At 38.2% G+C, this 12,543-nt stretch overlaps 1 protein-coding gene across 7 annotated transcripts in view; it reads left to right on the plus strand.

Moving 5' to 3' along the window:
- LOC121871502 (trithorax group protein osa-like) overlaps window positions 1-12,050 on the plus strand; it is a 163,437-nt gene extending 151,387 nt beyond the window's left edge. For all 7 annotated transcript variants that reach the window (XM_042373891.1, XM_042373890.1, XM_042373893.1 and 4 more), the window contains 4 exons: window positions 1,476-1,577; window positions 7,898-8,049; window positions 8,716-8,935; window positions 9,192-12,050. In XM_042373891.1, coding sequence (XP_042229825.1) covers window positions 1,476-1,577; window positions 7,898-8,049; window positions 8,716-8,935; window positions 9,192-11,657 — 2,940 coding nt within the window. In that variant the 3' untranslated portion in view covers window positions 11,658-12,050. The remainder of the gene's footprint in view (window positions 1-1,475; window positions 1,578-7,897; window positions 8,050-8,715; window positions 8,936-9,191) is intronic.
- The last annotated feature ends 493 nt before the right edge of the window (window positions 12,051-12,543 follow it).

Raw genomic sequence — 12,543 nt, forward strand, 5'->3', positions numbered from 1 at the left:
TATGTGTGTATATATATATATATATATATATATATATATATATATATATATATATATATATATATATATATATATATATATATATATATATGTATATATGTATGTATGTATGTATGTATGTATGTATGTGTATGTGTATGTATGTATGTATGTATGTATGTATGTATGTATGTATGTATGTATGTATGTATGTATGTATGTATGTATGTATGTATGTATGTATGTATGTATGTATGTATGTATGTATGTATGTATGTATGTATGTATGTATGTATGTATGTATGTATGTATGTATGTATGTATGTATGTATGTATATGTATGTATGTATATATATATATATATATATATATATATATATATATATATATATATATATATATATATATATATATATATATATATATATAAAGTATCTACTGGAGAATTTATATTTTGATATTTTGTGATGAGAGGTTAAAAGGTTTCTTGGCAGAGAGACAAATTTAAGGCAGTGAGAATAATGAATATACTACTGTATTGGTGTGTTGGAGAACATGAAAATTAACTTTAGAATGTAAATAGAGATTTTTCAGAGAATTGAGCATTTGATGAATTTCTAAGAAGGTGGGTGTGGAGTTGAGAAAATAATTAAAATATGTACTGCCTTCCATCTTCTTTTTCTGATACTGCAGCCACTATTTTCCTTATAAGGCCAGGTGTATTTGCTATACCCAGTTTAATTAGGCATAGATTAAGTTATAGATAAATAGATGGATAGTTGTGTGATGTGGAGTGACACTGAATTGGGCCTGAAGAATGATGAACCTGACAAAGGGACACAGTAGAGATAAATTACGTAAGGAAATAAACAAGTAAATGGAGATCAAAGTTTCTAATTGATCCAAAGTCAGTAGTTGTGTAACATTCAAGCAGGGGAGATGTTTTGATCCATGAATTCATTTAGCTGAAAACCGATGAAAAATGGATTTAGTCTATTTCATTATTGGGTTTGATGCAACTTTTCTTTTACATTTAGTTAAAGGTGTAGTTAAGTTTTTATTATCATTGAATAATGCTGTATATTGTAAGGAATTTAGAAGGGAGAACGAATTATGATGGGAATGTTGATAAACTAAAAGACATAGATATATTAGTGTGGTGGTATAGATATTGGGTGGGAACAGTGGTGGGTCTATGTGAGAGAGAGAGAGGCACTTTATTGTTGGAGTTCGTGGAAATTGGTGTCGAAGGTTCAGTATAATTCCTTCATGTAGTGGGAAACCTTATTTGAATGGGAATTGTTGTGTATGATAGTACTGTACTTGGACAAAGATAAAATTATGCCAGCAACTGTATCATGATATTTTTGTATAGTTGCATATACTGCACATGGCATATAGGATTTCTTTATGCATTACTGCTTCCTGAATTAAATCTATTATTGTTTTATTGATTTATGTGTAGGATTTATTTACTAGTGATCTTTTTAAAACAGGGGCGAGGATGGTCTGGTGGCAGCTTTACTCAGGTTGGACCCAGACCGCAAGGGCCTGGTAGTAACAAGAACTATTTGGTTCCTCCACCGTCTGCATTTAAGGTAAGAACAGTTTATTATTTTTAGTGCCCGGGTGTACCTTGTATATAACACATTATGAGTCGTGAACAAATATTTTTCCAGTAGTATTTACCAATACCCCAAGATGGATTGTGACTAAATAGAGTAAATGATTTGGAAACTAGAACACACTCATAGAATTGGGATCGAGTTTCATCATTGTAAATGGCCTGAATCACCTTTGCAGTCAGGATGTTATGACACTGAAATGTTAGTACAGTACAGTATCTTAATGGACAGCTCTTATATTCCGACGTAAGGCCTACTTCACACGAGCGTTTTTTATGTGCGTACAGACCCACGTGGTTAAGGAAAAAATTAAGTTCAGTGGGACTATTCACACAAAGCACAAGCATGAAAATTTACACGCGGGAGACGCTCACCTCACGCCTGTACCTGTAATTCCAAACCGCATCATAAAACAATGCATAAAGTGTTCTAGAATTCTTCACACGGCAATGATATATGCTAGTTTAAATGTTTACACTAACACCATGCACTAGCAGGGTTTGGCAGTGGACTACTGCACCATCCTCGTCATCGTCACTTCCTGCCACCAGCAGTCCCCCTCCCACCTCGCGCAGTCCGCCACTACAACAAAATTCAGCCCATAAGAGCCCGCACTGATAGATATAAGAATAGCACCATCCCATCTATTGTTAAAATAATAAACAGCTCCTGATTTATGTACTGTACAGCCCTGTAAATGTATTGAACGTATATTATTATGTGAAAATCACATGTAAGTTTGTATACAGTGGTCCCTCGGTTAACGAGCACAATTCGTTCCAGAAGGTTGCTCGTTAACCGAAAAACTCGTTAACCGAAACCATTGTTTCAATGGGTTTTTGGGTAATTGGTTCGAGCTCACCGAAAATTGCCTAAAATCAACAAAAAAGGTAGTAAAGCGCACTTACTTTGAGGTGTGTACGTAGAAGGCTCCTGGATGATGATGATGATGATGATGATGGTGGTGGTGGGAATTAGAATGGGGGTGGAGGAGAAGGGAGAAGAGAAGGCATTGGGGTGGAAGAGAAGTCACCCCATGGTGCCATTTCACCCATAAAATTTTACTTCACTTGGTGTAATTCAAGATTATTTTCTTTAAATCAACACTGCACTGCATTATATATTGGCAATATGAAAAATAAATTTCAAAATGACCAATAATTTGCTTGGAAACACAGAAAAAAAGCGTTTATGTTGAGAGTCTGAAGCAAGATGTTACCTCCACTGAAAAGACAGAGACTGACGCCTGTATGGTGTGTTGACAGGCTGTTTGGCGCGCAAAAAACTAGCTTCCTACACTTTAATTATGTTCAATAATTTTTAAAATGACAAAAAAATTTAATTTTAAACTTTTAAAATTATTGAATAGTATAAACTTCTTGATATTTACTAAAGTGGATAAGGAATTTAAGCCCTAGAACCGATAACTGTATTGGCGGACTAATACTACAGCTGGTGGACCACCAACTGCAAGCAAAAAGATGTTGAGGTCCGCTCGTAAGAAACTTGTTAATCGAGGGATTACTCGTTAACCGAAGTTAAGAATCTTATGGAAGGTAAATCGTTAACCGAAATCTCGTTTACCGAGGCGCTCGTTAACCGAGGGATCACTGTATTTTCAGCCACCAGCTGCAATTCTATTTATAAACCGTTTATTATTATTATTATTATTATTATTATTATCATCAATATTATCACACACACACACACACACACACTCTCTCTCTCTCTCACTAACTATATGGTGTGTACCTGTATATAAACAAATATGTTGCTATAAAAGAAGAAATCCGAAGAGCATAGGTGTGTGTGTGTGTGTGAAATGAATATGAGTGTTTGTGGACTTCACAGGTCATCAAGTCAGTTATCCCCTTAGCTGTATCCCCCACCTCTCCTCCTAGCAGGTGAAGCTTTGTAATTGTTATTTTTTAACTCATATTTTTGAGTAGATAGTATGTGCAATTTTATTCAGTATTCTTTTTCCATATACTGTATACTGTTTTTCATGCATACACACAAAAGGTTATACAGCATCAGGGGAAAAAATAAAAAATCATAAACATAAAAGAGTATAAAAAATTCTTGCATCCGTGGGAGTAAGTATGCAGATTATGGGAGAGGCAGAGGGGAGTGGTGAGGGTGATGTTGGGGCTGGGATCTCATCCTCCCACAACTTGTAATTTTGGGTACAGTACAGTACAGTACAGTACATATATGTATTTTTTTTTATACTATTACATTCATACACAGTCGTTCATTCAGAATGTGTAAAAAAAAATATCATAATGTTAAAACATAAATCAAATAAACATTTACTATGGGGGCTGTTGTTCGCCCATGGATTGTGGAAGGAGGAAACGAGGGAGTTGGAGATCTCAACTGCTCTGGTCTCCCACGTGTAGTGCAACTATTGCCAACTGGCAATACGGTATTTTTTCTTTTCTTTTCTTTATTGGTATAATTTGTATTTATTCCTCACATTTACTGGTACTGTACTACAGTATACAGCACATGCAACCCTGCTCCCTAATAGCCTCGGGTAATAAGGAGTACAGTATATATAAAAAAAATATGTGGTCAAAAGTTGCCGGCTATAAATGTGTCCCCTCGCTCCCCCCTCCTATTTACATTAATTCTCATGGGGAAATTTGCCTTGATATTTGCAAATTTGTTATTTGCAATGACTTTTAGGAATGCATCCATTGTGATAGCTGGGGTAATCCTGTACTCGGTATATAGTTACCATGAGGTATAAATGGCATTACAGTACTTGGACCAAAAGCAGTTGTTAAATATACACTCAGTTTCATATCCATATCACATTTCTTCCAATCCATTTATGGTGAACTGTTACTAATATTAGTTATTTAAATATTTATCAGCTGACAAATTTTTTTTTTATATATTTTCCATGAGGTCTTAATAACTGGTATCCTTCCTTTTACCACCCTTAGGTGATATAGAATTTATGTTCAAGTATATTGAAGTCTGGTAGGTATAGAATTGAAACACTTTAGCTAAAGTTAACTTGTCTCAAGGGATTCTGAGTACAATTTTAGTAATGTTTAATGCATGTTAGAGTATATAGTTTTTCATCATCATAAAATATTAATTTATAGCTGGAGTACATCTTGGGTAACATAATACTGTACTGTACAGACAACAAGTGCTTTAAGTCCACAAGATTGAAATTGATGTTCCCTCTTTACTGGGTGTATCATAGAGGAGGTGAATTGTTAGGACTTTTTGAGTCAAGATTTTCCATGGTTAAACATAGGTGCAATTTCCAATCCAACAGCTGCCTTCAAGTTTCCCACTAGAGGGCATCTACTTACAGTGATCCCTTATTTGTTTTCTTGGCAGCTTTGGACTTTTATTTTAATATTAGTGACAAGGCTTTTTCCAAGGCTGACCTTATAGACCTTATGTAAACTTCCTTAGAAAACCTGTACATTTAGTCAGAGGAGGATATTACTGCACTGGTTATGATTTTTTTTAAAGGGTATAGTAACAGGTAACCTGGAGGTTCTTGTCAAGTTTACTTTCCTCGGGTTTTTAACCAACCTCCTAATTTATAAAATGCTACTTTCTATGACTGACAGGGGCAGTTTTATGAAAAAGTTGTGCTTAGCTAGGAGGTTTGTGGTAATGGAGTGAGGTACGTGTGTGTGTGTGTGTGTGTGTTTTTTTTTCCTGGGTCTTTATTATAGGAAAGGCCTCCAAACCTATAGTTTTATGATGGATCTTCGTAAAAACTGATGACTTCTTTCCAATTTTTTCCTCATTTCTTTTGTGGGAACTAAGAGATGAGAAAATGGTCTAATGTAGATTCTTCTCAGGGAGGTAGAAAAGATGGTAGGCCAGGTAGCCCCACTACATCTCCCATGAAAAAACAATGTCAGGGTTAGAAGATGGTGTATAGGGCCAGGCTTTGACCATGCTTCTACAAAACTCAAAGCTGTTATATTTGAGGTGCTTGTTCCTAATGAAGAATGGTGCCTCTAGTATATGCTTCCTTTTCGGTTCCCCAGGGGAATCCACCAGCAAGAAATATGAGTCAATTTGGAATCATGGTTTATTTATCTGTTATTGTTATTACAGGGTATTATTATTTTAATTTAAATGTGTGTTTGCATGTTAGTTTGTATTTTGGGTGTTAATTCTAGTGCAATTTACCTGTATAAATATCCACTTGCTCAACCTTTGGAGAGCCTCTTTACAATTGGTTTCTCTTTGAAAATATATTCAGTAATATTACAAAACCTTCATTCTTCTGTGACCTATTGAGTTGTCTTGGTTTCTGGAACCTGCTATTTGTTTCCTAAATTAGATAGGAAATTTTACATTCGAGGAATTGGTCTTTACCACTACAAAGGCTACCTTGTTCCTGGATTATACTGCTAGAACGTGGGCTTCTTAGCTTCAGTCTCTGAGGATGGTGGATGGTTTTGTTTCCTTTTGTACATGTGCCAATAATGAGTCAAGTTTGATATTTGTTCCAAAGAAAAAGATACACAACTTTTGCCCTGAGTTTATTTGATTTTGAGCTTGGAGACGACTGTCTGGTTAAGGAGGTTTGTGATTATTTACAGGCGATTGCTCTTTGTTTGTGTGTGAATACAGTACAGGTGTTGACCGTTATATGATTGATTGATATACGATCAATCAGGTTTACATGTAAAGAAATGAACACCATATACCGCTATGTGATCGCTAAGATTTACTATGGTCATTACCCAATGGCTACCCAAATGCTTTTCCTGCTTTGTCACTTGTATGAAAAAGTTATGTGCTGTAACTTGCAATACTCCAAGATATGATGATGCAATCTTGGAATGGTGCAACACATGTGACCTGCATGGGAGGCACTGCCCATCCCTGGTGACTACAGGCCGAGCATTTGAACTGTCATTGTTGCCCAGAGGATGGTTTGCATGTGGAAGAAGCTATTCTTTGTACATAAAATAATACAATATATACTGAACAAATAAAAATGAGAGGAATAAAAAATAAAATAAAAGAAAAAATACTGCGTTGCCATTTGGCAATTGTTCTACTCCACAAGGGGCATGAGAAGCAAGCCGAAACTCCTCATGTCGCTCCCCCACTCTGTGTTAACTCTCGTACATGTAAGAAATTTGTATTGCCTTTATGTTTTTGACGTAAAGATAATTATTTCTTTTATTTTTATTTTGTTTGCACAGTCTGTATGAAAGATTGTATGTGCATGTAACAGTAAAAAATAAATGAACAAAATTACACATGACAACCGGAAATTACGAGTTGAAAAGTAACCACTATGGCAAGCTAACTCTGGCTCTTCAGGGTCTCAGGAACAGAACCCATATTTCCCCTATATCGATATTTGATCGATCACTTTTTGATGACTTTTCAAATCCCTAACCTCATCTTATAGTTGTCAACACCTGTATGTATATCAGAGATAAGTGGGACTTCAAGGGTTTAAATTTCAAATAGAATTAAGGCAATAAGCTCATACAACCTGTCGAGTTCAAGTCCATGAGCTGTTGGGCATTGCATCCTCCTAGGCTTTCCTGTTTGGTTTGTTCTGTTTGTCAGTCCAGTCAAGGTAGATGACCATATGCAGAAACTTTCATTGCCAAGTACAGTACCTCATTTAACAGCTTAATGACCAGGACTGCATAGCCCTAGGGACTAGGTATAATGAGGTATTTTCCAGTGTATTGGTTAGGTAATATAACTCCCTAGAATGGTGCAATGCTGTGCTAGTACTTGAAGATCTCTTTTGCTTCCTACCTCCCTTTTTTTAGCTAGTTGTAGATACACAAGTTGTAAAAGATGTGTTAAGGCTCTGAATGAGAGCTTGGTCCTGAGATCCCATTGTAAAACTGAACACAGACTGGGCAACTTAGATTCCTTCCTCCTTCCTTGGGGATGCTCAGTTGAGGTGGATTGCTGGGTTCTAGATGGTGCATAACAGTTGTAGAGCTCTCTATACTAGTACTGTATAGGTATATCAATGAAGGCTCTCAGCCCTCAGCCTTGAGAGGTAACCAAACCTTCCCAACTTCCTTGAAGGACTAGTGTTGTGTCTCAAAAAATTTAGAAATATTTTCTGTTCATCAGTTTGTGTTTAGCTAGAAGATGGGATTTTAGGATCAATCCTTCATATTTCTGGTAACTTTTATCCCAATTTTGATGCTTGCAATTTATGTCTCTTTTCTTCTTAAATTATAATCTTGCTCCAATTGTTTTGCCACCAGTAATTTTAGAGATTTGGGGTGTTTCTTTATCGACCTCTTGTCTTACAGTGTGGGAGTGGCATGTACAGTGCATATCCAGGGAAACACCAGTTCCCCTTGGACAGTGTAGAGGCGGTGCTGCCGGTGCTGGCGCGCAGGAAGCGGATGACTCGCTCTGACCTCCAGACTTGTGATCCCTGGAGGCTTCTAATGTCTCTCAGGTAAGGCTGTTTTCAGCACTAGACTGAAGTGCATCCTGAACTATATTTATATATGAGTATCTTGTGTGTGACTCTTTGTCATTAATTTATGATTTGCTGTAACCTTGATTGCTACCGGTTTATTTCATAGATTGTTTGCTGTAATCGTTTATCACAGTATATGTATCATTGACTTAATATGTTTTCATTGAATGTGGTTAGTGATAATTTATTAATTGTAATGCCATTATTTTACTTTAATCAAAATATTTTGCAGAATATTAATTTTTTTTCATTAATGTCATAATGTATACAGTATGTTTTTTTTTGGGGGGGGGTGGGGGGAGGTTACTAGGAGCTAAGCCCTTATATTTATTTTTTAATACCCAAATGATGTGTTTATTCGTGAACTTCCAAAATCATAGTTTTTAGCCTTGGAAATTATTATTCCTTGGGCATGGAAGTTTGTACATTTGGTGCAGTATTTGTTTCTGGTAGCTATAAAGCTAAGCTGGGGGAGTTCAGTGCCACTCCTATGAGCATTAACTTTATGTGGACTAAGCTTTTATATTTTCTGGCAAATTGTTTATGAATGATATATTTATTAAGACTCAACCTCCAGACCCTTTCATTGGTGTGCAAGTAAATTGGAGTTACAAATAATTCTCAATGTATTTTTGTTTGCAGGTGTGGGTTAGCAGCCGAAGTAACGTGGGCCCTAGATGTGTTAAACATACTGCTCTTCGATGATCAAACAGTTGTTTACTTTGGCCTGCATCACATGCCAGGGTTGCTTGAAGCACTAATTGAACATCTCAGACGTGGCCTCATCAATATGTTTGATATCTGCTCAGAGCTAGAGTTGGGTCGTGACGATGAAGCTACTGGAGCTAACAAGAGGGTCAAGGTATGGGGTGTTTATGCACTTCTATTTTTTGTTATTTTATGTGTGTTGTTGTTGGCCTTGTTTAATCTGTCATTTATGTTATTGTTAAGTCGTCAATTTTTAAATAAAATTTAGTAAAAATAAATGGAAATTGTTCATTGCAAATGTAAAAACAGATTATAAAAGAATTATTGTACCTAAGAAACAATATTTTTATTTCAGATGCATTTAGGTTAGTGATTCACACCTTTAAGCCTTTTATTTTTTGTGTTTACAGGCAGAGCAGCACGATGACACAGATAGACCTTGGTATCTCCGGCCTCCACCATCTCCCACCCTCGAGTTGGACCTAGGGAAATTAGAAGAGGACGATCCTTTTAACAAAGAGGAAGTTTTAAAAGGGTCAGAAGATTTCACCCTCATCACTAAAACTGGGAAAACGGTGAAATTTGTTAAACGAGATGGAGAACTCTTCATGCGGGAGGGGATTCGGGAATGGGATAAATGGGAGGGATTCAGTTCTGGAGTGGATACGTGGTCAGTGGGTGGCGGGGAGTGTACAGCCCACATAATCTGCAATATGCAGAGCTCAGTTCCCCCTGTGCTGTTCACACGATTACTACCGGGAAAGGACGGAAAAATTACTGAGGTTAAAGTAGAAGAGGTGAAGGAAATCAAAGAGGAAGTAGTGGAAGAAAAGAAGGTGGAGGTGGTGCAAATAAAAGAGGAACCAGTTGAGAAGGACAAAGTAGTTGACTTACTGGCTGAGATGCAGGAGAAGAAGGTGGAAAAAATGGAGGACCTTATTTCTAGGGAAAAGTGTGACAACTCCAAAGATAATGAGTCAACAGACAAACTTTTCAGTCAAAGGGTGATTAGAGTGAATAATTCAAGGAAGAGCAAACTAGATGAAATATTTAAGAAGTTAAAGAAGGAACCAATTGAAGATAGTAGTGACAATAAGAAAAATGTGAAGGAGATATGCGTGTTGAAAAAGGACACTGAAGTGCACCAAGACTCTAGTGTGGTGGTAAAACAGGAACCAAATAGTGATAAGTTACCAGAGAAAAAAATTGAGGAAATATCTCAGAATAAGCAGGACACTAAAGAAAAGTTAGAAAGGCGAGAGAGCAGTGGCTCTAGGAGGGAGAGTGGAGGGTTCAAGAGGCCGCATGAGGATCTAGAGGAAGAGTCGTGGAGTCCAGATGAAGCATCACTCAGCACAACAACGGAGGGGCAGGACTGGCTGGCTCGTAGGGTCATGTGTGTTGGCACAGTGATCCGGAACCTATCCTTCATTCCAGGAAATGAAGACATCATGAGCAAATCTGCATCTCTGCTAGCCTTACTGGGCAAGACAATCTTGCTGCATCATGAACATCCTCAGCGCACTCCTTCCACGGCACATTATGATCGTGACGAGGAAGCAGACTTAAGTGATTGGTGCAGCTCTCTTGCTCCTGACACACATTGGTGGTGGCCATACCTCCATCATGTTCATGAGAACACACTGGTCACTTTAGCAAATATGGCAGGCAACCTGGACTTGTCTGTATACCCTGAAGAGATCTCACGACCCCTTTTGAATGGTCTGCTGCATTGGGCAACGTGTCCTGCGTCATATGGGCAGGATCCTTTCCCAGGCGGTGGAAGCTCCATACAGTCTGCGTTATCACCTCAACGCCTAGCTTTGGAAGCCCTGGTTAAGCTTTGTGTTCTTGACCAGAATACAGACTTAGTTTTGGCAACACCACCATTCACTCGTTTGGATAACCTATGTGGCCAGCTAACTCGCTTTATGTGTCGTGGTGAAGATCAGGTGTTGCGGGAGTTCTCTATTAACCTCCTGCATTACTTCTCTGCAGCAGACTCGGGTGTTGCCAGAGTCATAGCCATGCAGAATGGATGTGTTTCTCTCCTTGTTGCTTTCATCGAGGAAGCAGAGGCAGCAGCAATGAATGTAGCAAATGTTCAGGGTGTTAGTGCTCTAAAAGAAAACCCAGAATTGATGGGCACAAGTTTAGATATGGTGCGACGGTCAGCCAACACTTTGGTACATCTCTCACGAGTACCGGCCAATGCTCGTGTGTTATCCTCAACTGAGAACAGACTATTGACATTGGTCATGAGCCAGATATTGGACACTTATGTTGCATCACAGTTGTCACAGGTGTTATTTAATGTAGCCCAAGTGCAAACTGACTTTCCCCAATATTCACCTTCCCCTTCACCACCATCCTCACCACCACCAACTACAGCACAAGCCTCTGAGTCAACCACAACTCCAGATGCACCCATGGATGTGAAGTCACCGTCAGACACACCCAACAGTCAATCTGCCTCGGTTGCTACAGCCATAAGCTTGGCAGTTAATCATGACTCTACATCCAGCGAGTGTGACAAACCTAATGCATCCCCCAATCCTGCTTCTGCCATGGCTACCACTCCAGCTCCCGCTTCAGCTCCATTCTCACATCCCGCCACAACCACTGCTGTAACCCCTTCCCCAGTCCCTGCTGCAGCACCAAGCCTAGGTAAAATTCCCACCCCTAATTTAACAACCCCTGCACCAATCACTGCAAATATATTTACCCCACAATTAACCCTGTCTGTTAAGCCAACAAATACCCCTACAATCGCCCCCACCCAAACCACAAACTCTGAGTCAACCTCAAAGTGCGAGTCCCTGGCTGCGACTACTCCAGTCCCCATGGAAGCACCAGCAGCAAATCCCTCGTCTTAGTAGCGGGCGGGTAAACCCAGTGAGCGTGTAGGCCTCTCTCAGCCATGTGTGGTACAAACTGTGTGGTGGGGGTGCCGCTATGCCCCCCCTAGGGTCCCCCCCGGTCCCAGGGCCCCCTAGTGTCTCAGCTGGGCCCTTGCAAGGACCACCTCAGTGATATTGAGTCCTACCAGGCATTAGGACTCTCAGTGTTGTGTACAGTAATTAAAGTAAGATGATGTGTGTCCTGCTGTAAGCAGTGTCTGTGAATTATTCTAAAGTGCGAGTGTAGCCAGCAAACAAGTCTGTGAAAGTCTGTGTATTTGTACTTTTCAATGTACAGAAGTCTGTACTCATCTCAGCTGTATTTCTTGGATTTAAAGAAAGTTGTAGAAAGAAAAGTATTCAGAGAAACAGTCTTTCCTTATCCTGTTTCTAATGTTTTGTTTTTTCTTTGAATGTGGATTACTAATGTTAATTGTGAGTAAGTGAAAAGATTGTTGTTTGTGGAGACCCATCTTAATACTTTTTATTTATTCATCTTTAAATTTTTAATGTGATTGCCTTATTCCCATTAATTTCATAAATAGTTTACCATCATACACTGGAAGACATGCAACAAGTTTATATTAAAAAAAATTGACATTTCATTTAAAAGAAATGGTTGAAATTATTAATTCAACATCATTGTAATGTTCATATCTGGAAAATAATGTTAAATTTGTGTATATGCAGTCTTTCACCCAACCCCAATTTTCATTTATAGATGTACAGTATCACATGATGTACTGTGTGTTACATAAGTTCCAGTAATCTGTAATTGTTAGTGTCTGGGGAATGTTAACTACCTTGAGCACATGGGAATTCATCCATGCTTTTGTTTTAGTAACTCAAAGGTTTGGGATCT

This window comes from Homarus americanus, unplaced genomic scaffold, assembly GCF_018991925.1.
Source record: "Homarus americanus isolate GMGI-L3 unplaced genomic scaffold, GMGI_Hamer_2.0 scaffold45698, whole genome shotgun sequence".
In the NCBI taxonomy this organism is placed as follows: Eukaryota; Metazoa; Arthropoda; class Malacostraca; order Decapoda; family Nephropidae; genus Homarus; species Homarus americanus.